General features: G+C 39.9%; 3 protein-coding genes across 3 annotated transcripts; all 3 read right to left on the bottom strand.

Annotated features, from left to right (window-relative positions):
- LOC141685028 (uncharacterized) lies at positions 1-798 on the bottom strand. Its single transcript, XM_074490153.1, has one exon. It carries the CDS (start codon positions 796-798, stop codon positions 1-3), a length of 798 nt encoding a protein of 265 aa, XP_074346254.1.
- A 1,244-nt stretch (positions 799-2,042) lies between these two features.
- On the bottom strand, positions 2,043-2,699 carry LOC141685027 (uncharacterized). Its single transcript, XM_074490152.1, has one exon. The coding sequence runs from the start codon at positions 2,697-2,699 to the stop codon at positions 2,043-2,045; it is 657 nt and encodes a 218-aa protein (XP_074346253.1).
- A 1,749-nt stretch (positions 2,700-4,448) lies between these two features.
- Positions 4,449-17,307, bottom strand: LOC141685026 (uncharacterized). Its single transcript, XM_074490151.1, has 3 exons — positions 17,137-17,307; positions 16,716-17,028; positions 4,449-4,540 (listed from the first exon to the last, which is right to left on the bottom strand). The coding sequence occupies exons 1-3, from the start codon at positions 17,305-17,307 to the stop codon at positions 4,449-4,451; spliced, it is 576 nt and encodes a 191-aa protein (XP_074346252.1).
- Positions 17,308-19,153: the final 1,846 nt, after the last annotated feature.

Here is a 19,153-nt window from a genome sequence, read left to right as displayed (position 1 = left end):
CTACAAGATGGTTGAGTCCGGGATTATTTCAAGGATTGCCCTAACCATCTCCTGATACTGGGCCACTTTGGGATCTTTTGCAATATATTCACCATTGGTTTGCCTTACCACAATCTGAGAATCACTATAAATGGTTAAACTCCTTACTCCAAGGGATCTGGCTAACCTGAGTCCGTAGAGGAGAGCTTCATATTCGGCCTCGTTGTTTGTTGCTTTGAAGGCGAAGGTTATGACCTGCTGGATTGTGAATCCACCTGGGCTGGAAAGGATCAGGCCGGCTCCGGACCTTTCGGCTGTAGCCAAACCATCGACATGTAATGTCCAAGAATCTCGGTTTCCAGCCTCTTTCTCTTTTCCGGATTGGTGTTTAGGTGTCTCCGGGACTTCCGAAAAGGTGCATTCCATGACGAATTCGTCCAACGCCTGGGCTTTTATAGTTGTCCTCGGAATAAATTTGATATTGAATTGGCTCAATTCAATTGCCCAATTGACTAATCTCCCGGAGGCATCTGGCTTATGGATGATTTTGCGAAGCGGTTGATTAGTGATTATCCTGATTTCCCGGCCTTGGAAGTATTGCCTTAGCTTCCTGCTCGAGTGCACAAGAGCCAGTGCGAATTTTTCCAAGTTTGGGTACCGGGTTTCAGTGTCTTTCAGGACTTGACTTACATGGTATACCGGGCTCTGTGAACCATTTTCCTTCCGGATGAGTGCAGAAGATACCGCTCTTTCCCCGGCTACAATGTAGAGATAAAGAGGCTCTCCGGGATTTGCTTTTGACAGAATAGGCGGGTTCATCAGATGTCGCTTGACTTCCTCAAACGCTGTTTGGCAATCCGGGGTCCAGTTGATTAGTTTTCTGTTCTGGGCTCCTTTTAACCGCTCAAAGAAAGGCAGGCATTTTTCTGCCAATTTGGGATAAATCTTCGAAGGGCTGCTAAACATCCTGCAAGCTTTTGAATGTCCTTTTGAGTCTGGGGGACTGTCATTTCCATTAGAGATTTGATCTTCTCCGGGTTGGCTTCTATTCCTCGTTCACTGACCAGAAAACCAAGAAACTTCCCGGAGGGGACCCCGAATGCGCATTTCTCTGGGTTCAGCTTCATGTTATACTTCCTCAAATTGTCGAAACACTTCCTGAGGTCCTGGACGTGCTCTAGGATTGTGACCGACTTAGAGATCATATCGTCAACATAAGATTCCATGTTCCTGCTCGGCTGATTTTTGAAGATGGTATTCATCATTTTTTGGTATGTTGCCCCGGCTTTGATTAACCCAAATGGCATCATAACAAAAGCGTAGACAGCCCGGTGTGTAATGAATGTCGTCTTCGCGATGTCTGCCGAATTCATCTTGACCTGGTTTTATCCCGAGAAAGCATCCATGAAGCTTAGCATTACATGGCCCGAAGTTACGTCTATCAGCTGGTCAATGTTGGGCAGGGGGTAGGAGTCTTTAGGACACGCTGAATTGAGGCTTGTACAATCCACGCACATTCGCCATTTTCCATTGGGTTTCTTGACCAGCACAACATTTTCTAGCCAATCCGGATACTTAATTTCACAGATTATGTCCGCCTTTAACAACTTTTCAACTTCTTGGTCGATTGCCTGCTGTCTCTCAGGGGCAAAGTTCCTTCTTTTTTGCTTGATTGGTTTTTGCTTTGGATCTACATCCAGGCTGTGCATGGCCACAGATTCATCAATCCCCGGCATGTCTTCCGGGGACCAAGCGAACACATCAGCGTATTCCTTTTGTAGATCGATAAGTTCCTTCTGGAATGTGGTTTCCAGGCCTTTGCCGATTTTGATTTTCCGGGTGGGGTTCCCGGGTTCCAAATCTACCTCGATTGTCTGTTGGGCAGGCTCTACCTTTGTCTTATCCTTGCTCTCTACAAATTTCTGAATTCGGGCATCAGCGTTGGTTACGCTGTATTCGGAGTCTTCAATCATATTCACATCCAAGCGGGCCCTTTTACTAAGGTGTTCTCGATGCTTCTTTCTGCTTTGTCCCTTGGGTAGGGACATTATCTTCTTCCGGTTTTACGGTTCCGTTTCTGCCATGACCAGGGCTTGACCATAGCATCTCCCTGCCATCTCCCTGTCTCCTTTCAATTCTCCAACGCCTCCCGGGGTGGGGAATTTGAGTTTTAAGTGAATAGTTGAGGGGATTGCCCTGAGCTTGGTGATAGTGGGCCTTCCAAGGATCATGTTGTATGAGGAGGTTGCGCTTATCACATAGAACTTCATCATATGAGAGACCTGCCGGGGTGCGGCTCCAAAGATAATGGGGAGATAAATGATGCCCCGGATTGGAATCATTGTGTTCCCAAATCCGTACAAGGGATCTTCAAGACAGGGGTCCATTCGGAGGTGGCCGAGCTCCATCCTATTAAGTGTGTGCTCGAATACAATATTAGCAGAGGAACCATTGTCAACTAAAATTCTTTTTACCTCGTTATTTGTGACATCAAGGGTCACCACCAATGCCAAGTTGTGGTCCGGATCGAGTCCCTCATAATCAGAATAAGAGAAGTAGATCGGCTCATCATCCAGAGCCTGGATCATCATCACATCATTCTCCCGGTCCGGGCTCCGAGGTGGAGAAGCTGTGCCTCCAAAAATAACATTTACCACATTTTTGCCTCTTCCCGGGGCCCTGTCCTTGTCGTTTGACCCCCTTTGGAGATACTGGTTCATGTTTCCCTTCTTGATCTGGTCTTCTATGAACATCTTGAGGGAGAAACAGTTTTCAGTGGTGTGGCCATGATCCTCGTGATAGCCACAATGTTTGTCCCGTGCTCTGTTCTCAGGGGGCGCCAACAAGGGTTTTGGCGGATAATAAAAAGGTTTGCCCTTAACTTCCTGCAAAATGTCGACCCGGGGCCTGTTGAGGGGTGTCCACTCCGGTTCCGGCTTGGGTTCTTTCTTGGTCTTGGGTTTCCTTTCATTCTTTCTTGATTCGGCATATGTCTCCCGGGGTGGGGTTCCTCGAGACTGCTGAATGTAGTTGGCTTGCCTGTCAAGCTTGTATCTTTTATCTCTCCGGGCGATGAGCGTCGCTCCGGAGATTCATCATCATCATGTATTCTTCTATTCATCTTCATTGACTTGAGGAAATCATTTTCCTTTATAAACTTTGATGCCAATGTGTATGCTAATGCTAGGCTCTGGGGCTCTCTATGAATCAAGTCTTTAACATAGCCTTCACAGGATATCGGGTGCAAGTTCCTTCGGAAAATGTTCACTGCCTCTTTTTCTTCCAAGTTGGAGAGTTGGTTAACTGCTTCCTGGAATCTTTTGATGAATTCCGGGAGGGACTCCTTGCTTCTTTGCTGGATTGTTTCCAAATGACACATTTGCAGCTCGTTCATCCGGTTGGCCCTGAATCTTTTCAAAAATATCTCGCGGAAGTCTTTCCAGGCGTCCACACTCCGGGATGGAATGCGGCTGAACCATTTCTGAGCTCCCCCCTTTAATGCTGACGCGAAGAATCAGCATCTGGTTAGGTCACTATAATCATAAATATTAGAGATTTGCTCGAAATAGTTCAGATGCTCCTCGGGGTCAGCCAGCCCATCGAAAGAGTCAAAATTGAAGTGCTTCAGGCCCGATTCTCTGGGGGTTGATTCCAACTTCTTGGTGAACGGGGTGGCTACCGCACCCACTTCCATATCGCATTCTACTTTTCTTTTGAGATCCCGAAAGACCCGAGCCATTTGTTCTTGCTTAGATTCATTTTCCGGCTCCGAATCGGAAGAAACATGAATCCGGTGTGCCTTTCTTTTTAGCTTTGCCTCTTCCTCCCAGACTCTCTTTTCGATAGCTTCATGAGCTTTGGCTTCTTCTTCCTTCCGGATCCTCTCTCGGAGGGCAGCTCTCTTTATCTCATCCCTGGCATCCTCTGGTGGTTTCTTTAAATTCTTTACAATCCGATCAAAGACGGAACCCCAGGATTCTCCGGACCGTTCACGCTGATCCCCTGGGCGGGTCTCAGGTTCGGCATTATGTTTTTCCTTCCACAGGTCCATCGCCGCCTGTATCTGATCCGGGGTCATGTTTCCCCAGGGGTTGGTGGAAGTCCCAGTGTGCTTATAGGCAGCTTTCTCGATGACTATTCTCTAGTCTCCTGGTTGGAGATTTTGAGATGGAGTCTGGGTTATGGGGGGCCCTTCATCCAGATCTTCCATATCTCCATCCCTAGGTTGGGGTAGAGGTGGAAGGAGAGAAGTAGAAACGGCCGCTTTGCTCTTTCTTGTAGACACGGTTATTCAACAGTACCAGAAACTCACAGTAATATAATTTGTAAAAAATAGATCTAAGAGATTGGGAGTGGCATTCTTACTGAGGGATGGTATTCCAAGTTACTGGGTATGGTGGAAGTTGCGGATATGAACACCACTGGACGGAGGTTCGACCCCTCCTTCTAGCGCCAATGATAATCCCAAATCATCCCGGAACCCTCTCCTTGCTGGGCCCGAATTCAAGCTCCTTTTGGACGGAAACGGCGGTGGCGTGCGGTGCAGCTGTAGGGTGGGAACCTACAAAACAGAACCGGAGGGGGGTGGCGTCCCCGCGGCACCTCCGGCGTGAGAATGAGAGAAGGTTTTTAAGGAGAAGAGAGGCAAAATGGGAATTATGCGAGTATGTTTACGGTGTGTATGTGTGTATATGTATGTATGCGTAAGTATGTGTGGGAGAGAGAGTATGTGAGATTGTACCCTGTAACCTTCCTTCTGTCCTACCTTTTATAGGCCTCCTACTAGGGTTTAGGGGTTTGCCCCTTTTAATCTGGACCGTAGGTTTGCCTTTTGGACTGTAGGGCATCTGGACGCTTGTGATGCGTCAGAGTACTACTGGATCCGGACCGTATGAACGTTCTGGATCCCGGGCACCTGGACGGTGGTGATGTTGCCACGTGTCCTGGGCCCCAGCTGAGTACTCCCTGGACTCTTGTAATTGGGCCCTGGGCCTTTGTTATTGGGCCTATATTATTATAGGCTATCAATACATATAAAAAAGGTAATTTCAATTTACTAATTTAGCATTTATTTATATCAAATCTATTATGTCTGTTGATACACACAATGAAAAATAATAATGATATAACTTGACAAATAATTACCTAATGAGGTCTTTTTGGGTTAATTTCTTACCATATTTTTATTTGTGATGGCACCCCAATTTTTAAACAATAAAAAACAGATCATTTCTGGTTAACCAATTCTGACCATGTTCGGCATACGAAACGAAAACCTACCGATATTAGGTTCCAAATGAATATAGGCCCAAACTTTCACATCATCGGCTCCGCTTAAAAACGGTGTTATTTTTGTCAATATATTCTATCGGTTCGCTGAGAAAATAAAACTTACAGAATGTTGTAGATTTTATTTTCGATTTGGCCACACGCGCCTGTCATCATTTTTGTACGCTTTTAATTGGTCGGTCCATTTGTTTGTCATGTTCATTTGCTACTGATATTAGTATGAAATTACCCATGTTAAGATTTAGGGGTTAGATTAGGGTTATATCAGACTTTTTATATAAAGGAAAAAAATCAGTGATTCAACCGAATGAGAATGAGTATCACTATAAAATTATTTTGTACACAAAATATTTTAATTTTTAAAATTCATTTACAATGATTTTCTCATAAAAAAAATTATAAATTAAATGGGTTAAATGACTATTTCTCTGTGACATCCAACTTGCAAATAGGTTATTTATACGAAAAAATTTATAATCAACTAGTTAAGTCTATTTAAGTTTCTTTATTCCCCGATTTCAGCGAGGAAACAAGTATAACAACATATGCAGAAATATCATTCATCATTCATTTATAAATAAACTTCACATGTACAGTGAATACGCATAAATCTTAAAATAGAATGCTAAACAATGAGAAAATTAGGGACACTTGAAATAAAATTACTCATTTACTTTTGGGAAATATGGGAAATTTAGATCACACACCCATTGATTGTCCAATATCGATATTCATATACACCTTAAACACACCTGATACCTACCTGTTATTATGGTTTTTGATTAGTTCAGTAGGAATTGTGTGTTTTTGTCGTCTCCTCTCTGTGTGTCCCTTCTTTTTTCTCTTTTTCCTTTTTATCTCCCTACCACTAGTCAACTGTCTTCTAACCTAATAATTAAATGACTGTTATAAGCTACTGGGACACATAGAAGATTAGAAGGTGAATGACACGTATGAAATTTAAAAAATAAGATTGTAAAATGGTATCATTGGCCTACGAAAATAACGTCTACGGTTCTTGGCCTGGGATGCTAGGGGCCTACGACTCCCGAGAGCATGGACTTTCCTTTGGGAGGCGTAGGCCCTTCAACTTGTAATATATCGCGTGTAAGCATTCTTATTGGAAGGGGAAACCTGGACGGTCTATGGCCTTATGATGTCATTGAAATTGCCAGTAAGGTAGCTGTGAAACTTATCTCATCGCCATAAACCCACGTGGAATTAGACTATATATCACTAAATTAATGCAAGCTAATAAAGTTAGAGTATATTACTTGAAAACATTTACTGATAACAGAATCTATACACTTTATTAAAGTATCAAAATTTTCAAATTTTGATACTCAACTTAATTAATTTTACTCTAAACTTGAGCTCTTTTTGTCAGATACTCTAAACTTGAGTTTAATATCCTACAAATACGTAATTATAGGGATGGCAAAATAATCTGATCCGACGGATACCCGATCCGAAACCCGAAATTTTGGATTTACCGAACCCGATTTTTTGGATTTGGATATGGATTTAATTTTTAAACCCGAAAATTTATGGATTTGGATTTGGATATTAGGTATACCGATCCGAAACCCGATCCGAAACCCGATCCGAAATATGAAACTCTATCCGAACCCGATCCGAACCCGAAATCCGAAAAAACCCGAATTATTATATATATATATATTAATTATATATAATATTAAAATTTTATATATTACACATTATAATATTATAATATTATAATATATATATATATAATATTATTTTGTTGTATTTCAGACCAGTGTAGTAGTAGTAGTAGTAGTGGTTGGAAGTTAGGGGTAGATAGGGGTTGTTTTCCAGTTTTTCCTCTGTTTAACCCTGCTATTTATTGTACCTTGTTTCAGAACCTTAATACCCAGAATATTCTCTATGTACACTTTGATTAAATAATTCTATTGTCATTGCTTTCCATTGTGCACCTTGATTATCTTATAAACTGTTCTCAATGCCATGTTTTAATACAACCATGTTTTTGTATAACCATGTTTAAAGATCATAAAACCCTATTCCGTGCCATGATAAAACAATACTGCTAGGAGGAATTATGTAGTAATAGGATTGCATGTGCAAATTGGGTAAAACTTAAAACCCACAAAAGAGATTTCATAGAAACTGTTGTTAAATATATTCACGCCATGCTATCGTATTGCTAAATAATTGCTCAATCAGGTTTGTAAGAAATGGCCAACTCACCAGATCACCAAGAAGAAGAAATTCCCACCCAAGACCCAGAAATAAACCCAGAAACCACTATGATGAGCAGACTTGCTCAGCTTTTGCAACAACCTGTGGCCCCAAAAGTTGGAAATTTCAAGCACTTTCAATCCGTTCATCCCCCAGAGTTCTTAGGTTTTCCAGACCCAATTAAAGCGTAGTCGTGGTTGAGAGAGATGGAAAAAGCCTTTGAGTTAGCAGAAGTTAAAGATGATAAGAAAGCTCAGTATGCAAGTTATTATTTGAAAGATGAAACAAGTTTCTGGTGGGAGTCTTCTAAGGCGTTGTTGGAAGGCAAAGACTTATCTTGGGAGAAGTTCACCGAGATGTTTCTGGAAAAGTTTTTGACAAGTTATATGCAAGATCAATTGGAGATGAAATTTCTGGATCTTAGGCAGGAAGAAATGTCGGTAGCAGAATATGAGGTGAAGCTTTCGGAATTGTCAAGGTTCGTACCTGAGTACGTGAATACGGAAGCGAAGAAGGCTAAGAGGTTCCAACAGGGACTCAAGCCGTGGATTAGGAGTTAAATAGCAATGCTGGAGATCAAGAACTATGCTGCTTTAGTTCAGAAAGCAATGATAGTGGAAGGTGAGCGGGAAGCTGCTCGAAGAGAAAATGAAGTAAGAAAGAGGAAGTTTGAAAGCTCTGAGCAAGAGCAAGGAAGCTCAAAGTTCAGAGGGAAGTTTGGGAAGAATGGTGGAGGTCAGAACCAAAAGTTCCAGAAGTTTAGACCCGGGAATGGAGCCCAGAAGAACCATTTCCAGAAAGCTGGACAACCGGGAAAGGATAGCAGACCCCAGATGCAAGAATGCAGGAACTGTGGAAAGAGACACCCGGGGAGGTGTAATAAGCTGGACATAACATGTTTTAAGTGCAACCAAAAGGGGCATTATTCTTCAGAATGTTCAAATAGAGTAAGGAAGCCTGATTTGGCTTGTTTCAAGTGTGGCAAAGTGGGTCATATGGCTAGGAATTGCAAGGAGCCTGTGCAGAATGCTAATGTTCTCAGAATTGCTGGACCGCCGTCTCTCCCAGCACCATCAGCTCAACCCAGAGCTAGAACCTTTAACATGACAATGAAAGATGCGGTGCAAGATGTGGATGTGGTAGCATGTATGCTTGTTATAAACTCAGTAGAAGTAAAAGTTTTGATGGATTCTGGGGCAACTAGATCTTTTATCTTTGAAAGTATTCTTTATAAAGTAAATTGCGTTGCATACCCTCTATAGCCTAATTTGATTATAGAGGTAGCAAATCAAGAGAAAGTTGTTGTTAATAAGATTTGTCCTGATTGTGATGTGTCTATAGAAGGTCGGCACTTTTCTGCTGACTTAATTCCTTTTAAGTTAGGAGAATTTGAGGTTATACTAGGAATGGATTGGTTGTCAAACCATGAGGCGCAAATAGAATGTAAAAGTAAGAAGGCGAAGTTAAGAACCAAGGATGGTGAGGAAGTGATATTTAAAGGAAAGAGGCAAGAGAAGAAATTTCTAACGGCTATTGAGGCAAGAAGATTAATACGTCAAGGATGTGAAGTTTATTTGGCTCATGTCATGGACGTGAAGAAAGAATCTGTAAAGATCGATGATATTCCGATAGTAAGAGATTTTCCGGATGTGTTTCCTGTTGAATTGCCTGGACTACCTCCAGACAGAGAGATCGAGTTTACGATTGACTTGGCTTCTAGTACGGAACCAGTGTCGAAAGCTTCCTATCACATGGCGCCGGTCGAAATGAAGGAATTGGCAGCTCAGTTGCAAGAATTGTTGGACAAAGGAGTGATCCGACCGAGTGTATCCCCGTGGGGTGCACCGGTGTTATTTGTAAAGAAAAAGGATGGAAGTATGCGATTGTGCATCGATTACCGTGAGCTGAATAAGTTGACGATCAAGAATAAGTATCCTCTACCGCGGATCGATGACTTGTTTGACCAATTAAAAGGAGCTTCGTGTTTCTCAAAGATTGATTTAAGATCTGGGTATCATCAGTTAAAGATCATAGCGGAAGATATACACAAGACAACGTTTCGAACAAGATACGGATATTATGAGTTTTTGGTAATGGTGTTTGGCTTAACGAATGCGCCAGCTGCATTTATGGATCTTATGAACAGAGTGTTCAAGCAGTATTTGGACAAGTTCGTGATTGTGTTTATCGACGATATACTGATTTACTCCAAGACGGAAGAAGATCATAAGGAGCATTTGAGAGTTTCCTTGGAAATTCTGCGAAAAGAGAAGCTGCATGCGAAGTTTTCAAAGTGTGAATTTTGGCTAAAGGAAGTGCAATTTCTTGGTCATGTAGTCAATAAAGAAGGAATTAAAGTGGACCCAGCCAAGATAGAAGCTGTAATGAATTGGGAAAGACCCAAGACTCTGACGGAAGTCAGAAGTTTTCTGGGATTAGCCGGATACTATAGAAGATTTGTGCAAGATTTCTCAAAGATTACCGTTCCGTTGACAAAGTTGACGAGGAAGAACGAGAAGTTTGTTTGGACAGAAGAGTGCGAGGAAAGTTTTCAAGAGTTAAAGAAGAGATTGGTAACTGCCCTAGTGTTGGTATTACCAGATGATAAAGGGGAATTTGTGATATTCAGTGATGCTTCATATAAAGGACTTGGATGCGTGTTAATGCAACAGGGGAAGGTAATAGCATATGCGTCAAGGCAACTTAAGCCGCACGAGCAGAAGTATCCAACGCACGATTTGGAATTGGCAGCAATTGTGTTTGTCCTTAAGATTTGGAGGCATTATTTGTACGGGGAAAAGTGCGAGATTTACACGGATCATAAAAGTTTAAAGTATATCTTTACTCAGAAAGAATTGAATATGCGACAAAGAAGGTGGTTGGAATTGATCAAAGATTATGATTGTGCGATGAACTATCATCCTGGAAAGGCAAATGTGGTAGCTGATGCTTTAAGTCGAAAGGAAAGGTTGAATATGTTAACGTCATCGGAAGAATAATCAAAGACTTTGATAAGATGGAAATAGAGGTGCAGACTCCATAATATGGAGGTGAGGCTATGCATGCAATGCTGTTTCAACTTGAAATTTTGGAAAAGATTCGATGCTGTCAAGAGCAAATGATGAGTCGCGAAAAGGATAAGTTGACGGGAGAAGAAATTAAAGCTCAAAAGGATGGAAAAGGGATATACCATATTAACTCACGTATTTGGATACCTAATGTCGTGGAACTAAAGCACGAGATTTTGCAAGAAGCGCATAACTCGAGATTTTCAATTCACCCTGGGAGTACAAAGATGTACCAGGATTTAAAAGTATTGGTGGCCAAACATGAAAAAGGAAATTGCGGAATGGATAAGTAAATGTTACACGTGCCAAAGAGTTAAAGCGGAACATCAAAGGCCAAGCGGATTGCTTCAGCCACTGGACATACCCGAATGGAAATGGGAACATATAGCGATGGATTTCGTGGTAGGATTACCTAAAACCAAGTCAAATCATGATGCGATTTGGGTGGTAATCGATCGGTTGACAAAGTCAGCACATTTCTTGCCGATAAACGAAAGGTTTTCATTAGAGAAGTTGGTCAAATTGTATCTGGATGAGATCGTGATGCGTCATGGAGTTCCTGTATCTATCGTGTCTGATAGAGATCCAAGGTTTAATTCGAGATTTTGGCGATAATTCCATGATCATTTGGGAACGAAATTGAAAATGAGTACGGCATATCATCCGCAGACAGACGGACAAAGTGAAAGGACAATTCAGACGATTGAAGATATGTTGCGAACCTGTGCAATAGATTTCAAAGGAAATTGGGATGATCATTTGCCCTTAATTGAGTTTTCCTACAACAACAGTTATCACGCGAGTATTGGCATACCGCCTTATGAAGCGTTGTATGGAAGAAAGTGTAGATCCCCTACTTATTGGGATGAAGTTGGTGAGCGCAAGATTATTGGCCCAGAGCTAGTTCAGCAAACGAAAGAAAAGGTTGAAATGATTCAAAAGAGATTAATTGCAGCTCAAGACCGACAGGCAAAGTACGCGAATCAAGAGCAGAAAGATGTGCAATTCGAAACTGGAGACAAAGTCTTGTTGAAGATATCTCCTTGGAAAGGTTTAACTCGATTTGGAAAGAAAGAAAAGCTGAGTCCAGGTACATTGGACCATTTGAAGTATTGCGACAAGTTGGGAAAATGGCATATGAATTGGCGCTGCCGCCGCAAATGCAATATCTGCACAATGTGTTTCATGTATCTCTCCTGAAGAAGTATAATACTGATGCGAGCCATGTGATCGAGTTGGAACCAGTGGAAATCCAACCAGATTTGTCCTATATGGAACAACCGGTGCGAATTTTGGATCGAAAAGAAAGGACACTTAGAAATAAAGTTGTACCTCTAGTTAGAGTGTTGTGGAGAAATCTACTAGTCGAGGAATCGACTTGGGAATTAGAAAGCGAAATGAAAGAAAAGTATCCCCATCTATTTGCTTAGATTAGATTTTGGGGACAGAATCCTTTTAAGGAGGGTAGATTATGACGACTGAGAATTTTATGTCGTAATTAAGTAAATAAAGAATGTGTTATGTGATGTGATTATAATTATGTGATTAAGTGATGATTATTTGTCTTATCTGTATACTAGAGTTTAGGAGCGTGGATAAAAATGTTCCAATTTAAAGAGTCAGCTTAAAAGATAAGCTGTGGTGTCGGGCCGTCAGGTAGAACGGAACCCGTCCTAATATGGAGTTAAAGAATATAAAATGTGAATTATGTGATTGAATGAATGAATGAGTAAATAAAGTATTTCGTCCTAAGTGACGTGTTGATTGGTAAAGATGTTGAGAAGCGTAATTGAAACGCTGAGCGTCGGGCCGTCAAGTTGAACGTGACCCGGTACGCTTAAAAGAGGATAAAGATTAAAGAGGGATAAGTTCTATGATCAGACCTGAGTCGTTATGTGACTGTATATGTGTGATTGTTTGACTGAGTTCATGACTATGTGTTCTGTGTCAATTTTGTGAATTTTAAAGGAATTATGTGATTTAAATAAAGATTTAATTAACCTTCGCGCATTTTTATAAAATCATCCGAGAAAGATAAAAACATGGGATTTGTTCTGTTATCTTCGTAAAGGTCCTAGAGACTTTTTAAAAATGATGAGTGCATTTAATTGTTGGTCTTTGCATTTTTAAATTGATTTTATGTGAAAAATGTATTTATTAAAGCAAGTTTGTGAAATTCATATAAAATCAATCGTTCGCTCAAAAATTCATTATGAGTAATGGTTGGAAAGCTAATTTCGAGATCTACGTGTTAAAGATTTTTATTCAAGATAATTTCATCTTTCCGAGAGAAGCATTTGCAGATTAACTCTATTTTCTTTTAAGGATAAAAAGAGAATCAAATTAAATAATAACTTAATTACCATATTACCCTCCCTTGGTAATATAAAATCACCCCACCTCCTTTTTTGTTTCTTTTCTTCCCGAGCCCTTCTCTTCATTCTCTCTTTTCTCTCATTTCGTTCTCTCTCTCTCTCTCTCGGATTTTTCTCTCCCTCTCGGTACTCTCTCTCTCTTCACTCTCTCTCACTTGTTCTTCACTCATTTTCGGGTATAGAACCCTGATTGTGTGAGAAATAGAGATATCCACTTGTATTCATTCATGCATGTAGCTATTTTTATGTTTTTGGGAGAGATCAAAGTTGAGTTTGGTGGTTTTTGAGTTCGGCTTTCATGAAAACAAAAAGGGGTTTGTGTTTTGAATAAGGATGTGTGTTGCATGTGTGTCTTACTTGTGTAAATGGGTGGTTGATGGTTGGAAACCCCCGAATGGGGGCACCACCGAGATGCCACCGCCACCGGTGATGAACTCCGGTGAACCGGTGGTGAGCTATGATGTTAAAAAAACTGAGCTCTAGAACCTTAAAATCAAATATTTGTGTTTGCATGTGGTATTTTGATTAAAAGGCCGAATGGCCCTTACTATTTTAAGAAATGAAGTTGATTATATTGAAATGCATGAGTTATTGATTTGATGTTGAAATATAGGTTGATTTGTGATTCAAAGATTAAGGATATCAAGTTGCATGTTTTGTTTTTGAAAAACCCGAATGGTTTTGATCTTTAAAGTTGTTGATTTGATTAACTTGTTTAAAATGATGATGGATCGTTGTTAGATTAAAAAAAGAATGAAATTGTTATTGCATGCTAAGTTTAGGTTCGAATTTTTGTGTTAATAAGAAAGGAAATTGATTTTTGTGAGATAATCTTGGCAAACATTAAGTTTATATGGCCTAAAAGTGATTGCATGCTAGTTTTAAAGAGGATCAAGATATGCATGTCATTGATTTGTCCTTGAGATGTAAATTTGAGTTTTTGCCGAATGGGAATTGAGTTAAAAGGGACTAATTTGATGAATAAATGGATGCATGTTCTGATTTAGGTGAAAATCGATTGTGTTAAGAAACTTAGTTGGCTTACTTGATGAAAATAAAGTGTTTGATATAATGATAAGTTGAAATTGAATTGCATGCGAGCATGTATGTATGATTTGGTTCAAATTTTTATGATTTAAAGAAAGGAGAACGATTCTTTAATAGTTTTGAATGAGTTACGTGTTTTAAAGTGAGTATTTGGTTAATCTTGTGTGATAAGGCCGAATAGGCCATAGGGAATGAAAGTCAAAATGCTTGGTTTTTATGATTAAAAGGATGATTGAAGATGTATAAGTAAATATTTATGAATTTGTTTGCTTGATTATAATATGTAGTTCGAATTAAGGAACAAAAGAAAAAGGGAACTAAGTTGATTGATTTTAAAGGATATAAGTGATAGTTATGAACGTAAATGTTTGGTTGTGAATAGGTCTTGTACTCGTAAAAGAGTCGTGTTAGTGTGATTTGAGAAATAGCCAAGGTCAAGCGAGTACGCTTTGATTGTTAAGTATATAAGGATATAAAATCTACGAGAAAGGAATATGCTATGTGCTATGTGCTAAGTGCTATGTGCTTATATGTATAAGCTATATTCGTATGCTCGAGTCAAGGATATAATCAAGTTATCGTATAGTGTGATCGTTCCGGGAACGAGAGTTGGGAATCTAATTAAGATTTTTGGTTTTATTATAGATTCGGAGCGTGAGGGCATTCAGACTAGGAAAGGAAAGGATTTACTAGGTGGCAGTAGTTCAACCTTCAGGAAAGCAAATCCAGGCAAGTAACTCTGATTACTTGTGTAAATGATTATAAAAAGAATGTTGTTCATACCCCGTAGAGTATTGAACTGTTAAAGTATGAAACCTTTATTTTATGAAACCCTGATATTGATTTAAAGTACCCTTATTCTTGATAACCTATTATTGATAATCCTATTGATTTCACCCTTTGATAATCTGTCTTTCTGTTCAAGTACCTATTAAGCCATGTATCATATTGAACCTTTGGATTCTCCTTGTTAACCCTGTTTAATGATACCCTGTTTCTCTTGATCACCCTATTGATCCCTAAGTCAATGCTGATCCTTCTAAATTAGTGCCTTGTTGTCCTTGATACAGAATTCTCGTGAATTGTTCCTTGCGTATCTTTGATTCACTCCCTGAACTTTGTTTCCTTAAAAATCTGATTTAAGAATGAGTTTCGACTTGAAAGAGTCCGAATGATTTCAAATGTTTGGTAATGATAAAATGGATTTTAGAAAACCTATTTGTTTTTCCAACTCAAGGTTTTCCAAAAGAATTCCTGATGGATTGGATTGGGACCTAAGAGGCTAGTGGGACTAGTCCAGTCATGGTAAGAGGCTAGTGGGACTAGTCCAGTTTAAGGCTGAAATTATGTCGATTGGTACCTTAAAGACCGGAATGGAGGTCGATACGGGCTGATCACCCGTATATAATGAAATGGAAAGATGAAGTGATCCAATCAAGGGTTCTAAGTGATTATTTAAAAAGGGAACTGAAACTTCTGTTCAGTAAATTGATTTTTGAAATTGAAAATGGTTTATATTGCTTTGAAAAGAGTTGATATGTCATTGTAGAGCTTAAAGCTCGAGAACCCTGATTCTTGAAATTATTGATCATATGATTGATTTTATATCTTGAAATACTGTTGCTTTCCTCTATCGAAAGATCTATTTTGATCCTATAATGATTTGTGATGAATGTCGGCTTTTGTCCTGTTTCGAGCCTTGTTCGTTGAAAGCTCATACTATTCTTCAGATACCTTTCCTTATCCCAAAAAGATGGAAATCTGCCACCTAGATTAATTAAAGTAGAATGCCCTAGTTTGTTCAAGCATATTGTGATTTGATATTGTAGAACTGCTATATAGTTACTTGTTGAGTTTTATACTCATTTGTTTTGTCTTAATCTAACCATGGCAGTTAAGCAAGAAGATGGCCAGGCTTAGGCGCACTGCTCGTAAGAGCGTATCTGGTGGTCCCTACCGTGTTGAGGGCTACCGGTTACCAGAGCAGGTAGTGGTGTTTATGAGTGAGCTCGCGCCTAGAAAGAAGTGTATAAAGATACAATGGGTTATCTCTCGGTTCCCAACCGGAATCGATATTGTTTATTTAATAATATTTTGGGTTTGTAAGTTATATTTTGTGATTGGTAGTTGTGATCTTGTCTCATACTTTATCCTGTTGATCCTGTTAGTAGTTAATCGGGGTTTATGCATATTTAATTATTAGATTAGAGGTGTGTGAGTCCTCATTTCCTAACCCCAAGATTGAGGGCGTCACAGCCCCTACCAGACACAATATTCCCCAATAATACCACTTCCTCCAACCAGAATTCACACGTGGAAAATTTCACAAATAACTTCTTCTCCCTCAAAATTTCAAGTACAGTACGTAAATGCTCCTCATGCTCCTCTCTGCTCCTAGAGTATATCAAGATATCATCGATGAAGACCACCACGAATTTATCCAGATAATCATGAAAGACCCAATTCATCAAATCCATAAATACCGCTGGTGCATTCGTCAACCCAAAGGACATCACGAAAAACTCATAATGACCATAACGAGTGCGAAATGCAGTCTTTTAAATGTCTTCCTCCCTAACTCGTAACTGATGGTAACCAGATCTTAAATCTATCTTCGAAAAGTACTTCGCCCCTTGCAACTGATCAAACAAGTCATCAATGTGTGGCAAAGGATACCTATTTCTGACAGTCACCTTATTCAACTCCCTATAGTCAATGCACAATCTCGTGAAACCATCCTTCTTCTTCACAAACAATACAGGAGCTCCCCACGGAGATACACTTGGCCTGATAAATCCCCTATCCAGCAACTCTTGCAACTGCTCCTTCAATTCCTGCAACTCAAGTGGTGTCATCCGGTAAGGCACCTTAGAAATAGGCTTAGCATCTGGAACTAGTTCAATAGTAAACTCCACCTCTTTATCTGGTGGAAAACCTGGTAGCTCATCAGGGAACACATCTTCATACTCCATGACAACTGGATAATCCTCGATGCGAGGTTCATCCTTCGATGTATCCTTCACGAAAGCAAGGTAGCCATCACAACCCTTAGACAACAATTTACTCGGCTTTAAAACAGAAGTTAATTTAACCTCCCCTTTCGGCTGAGATCCTTGGTATACAAATTATGGTTCGTCTGCATCCCCAAAGATCACCCTCTTTCCTTGACAAACAATGATGGCACGATGTTCACTCAACCAGTTCATGCTTAAGGTAATGTCAAAGTCATGCATCTCCATTGGAAGCAAGTTAACCTTATAATTTCTATCTCCCACAACTATCAGACACTCTAGATATACATCAGATATAATAACAGAATTCCCCATCGGGGTAGCAATAGACATATGAAGATATAATAATGAAGGTGCAACGCCAAGATGACGAACAAATTATAAAGACACAACAGAATGGGCGAACCAGTATCAAATAACACATAAGCATTACGTCTACCAACAAGAAGTGTTCATGAAATGGTACCTGAATTAGTTGCTGCATGATTTGCAGTCAATGCAAACACTCTGGTTGTAGGATTATGTTGACTGCCACTACCATCGCCAGCTCCTCCTCCACCAGTGTTGCATGATACTGTACAATCCTTTGCCCTATGGGACATGCTACCACACAAGAAACAAGCCCCAGTTTGTCTGTAACAAGCTCTACCTGGATGATGTCCACCACATGTAGCACAAGGAGCCACTGGAATCATATTGGGGTTTCCCCCATACACTGAGTAACGGCTCTGCCCCTGTTGACGATTCTGCCACTGCCTAGGCTGCTTCTGTCGCTGAAATTGTTGATTCTGATTCTGACGAACATACTGATTCCGGCCATGGAATGACTGACAACCCCTATTCTGATATTGTCCGCGCCACTATCCCTGCTGACCACTCTGACCTCCATACCACTGTCTACCTTGTACAAAACCCTGATCATCCCTAGTCCTCTTGCTACCATTGTTAGACCTGGAAGTCCTGAAATCTATGCGCTTCTTCTCAACATTCTTTGCTGCATCAGCCACCTCTATTACATTATCAAATTTAAAAGAGATTATGGAACCCCTCAGATAAGACTTCAACCCCCCATTTAAATTTATCAGCCTGATGTGCAGCAGTCCCTGCAACTGTCCCAGCAAATCCAGCCAACCTTATAAACCTCGCCATATAATCAGTAATCCATAAACCTACAAAAAAAGCACTAATATATTTATAAACAATAATTAAATAGTCTAAAAATCTTCAAAAATACTATTAAATCTCCAAACTGTCTAAACCAATAATATAAATATTGAAATTTCTAAATAATTAAATCTAGATACTGATAAAGTATGAAATCCTAATCAATAAATGAGGTAGCTCTCCATCACACAGTCCCAGATCCCCCTAAGCACCTTCCAGAAAAAGAATACGGCATGAGCCAAACGCCCAGTACGGATGTAACGACCGAGAATTTTGCGTCGTAATTAAGAAAGTAAAGTATGTGTTATGTGATGAGATTATGTGATTAAGCGATGATTATTTGTCTTATCTGTATGCTAGAGTTAAGGAGCGTGGATAAACACGTTCCAATTTAAAGAGTCAGCTTAGAAGTCGAGCTGTGGTGTCGGGCCGTCAGGTAGAACGGAACCCGCCCTAATATGGAATTAAATAATATAAAATGTGAATTATATGTGAAGTGAATGAATAAAGTATTTCGTCTTAAGAGACGTGTTAATTGGCAAAGATAATGAGAAGCGTAATCGAAACGCTGAGCGTCGGGCCGTCAGGCTGAACGTGACCCGGTACGCGTAAAAGAGGATAAAGATTTAAAGTGATATATTTTATAATCAGACCTGAGTCGTTATATGATCGTATATGTGTGATTGCTTGCCTGTGTGCATGACTGTGTGCTCTGTGACATTTTTATGGATTTAATGGAGTTATTTGATTTAAATAAGGGTTTATTTAACCTTCGTGCATTTTTATAAAATCACCTGAGATGGATAAAAACATGGGATTTGTTCTGTTATCTTCGTAGAGGTCTAAGAGACTATTTAAAAAATAATAAGTGAATTTAATTATTGATCTTTGCATTTTTAAATCAATTTTAAGTGGAAAAGGTATTTATTAAAGCGAGTTTGCGAAATTCATATAAAATCAACCGTTCGCTCAATTTCTTATTATGAGTAATGGATAA

Source organism: Apium graveolens, chromosome 9, assembly GCF_009905375.1.
Source record: "Apium graveolens cultivar Ventura chromosome 9, ASM990537v1, whole genome shotgun sequence".
NCBI classification, from domain to species: Eukaryota; Viridiplantae; Streptophyta; class Magnoliopsida; order Apiales; family Apiaceae; genus Apium; species Apium graveolens.
This window is presented reverse-complemented; position numbering and strand designations above follow the sequence as displayed.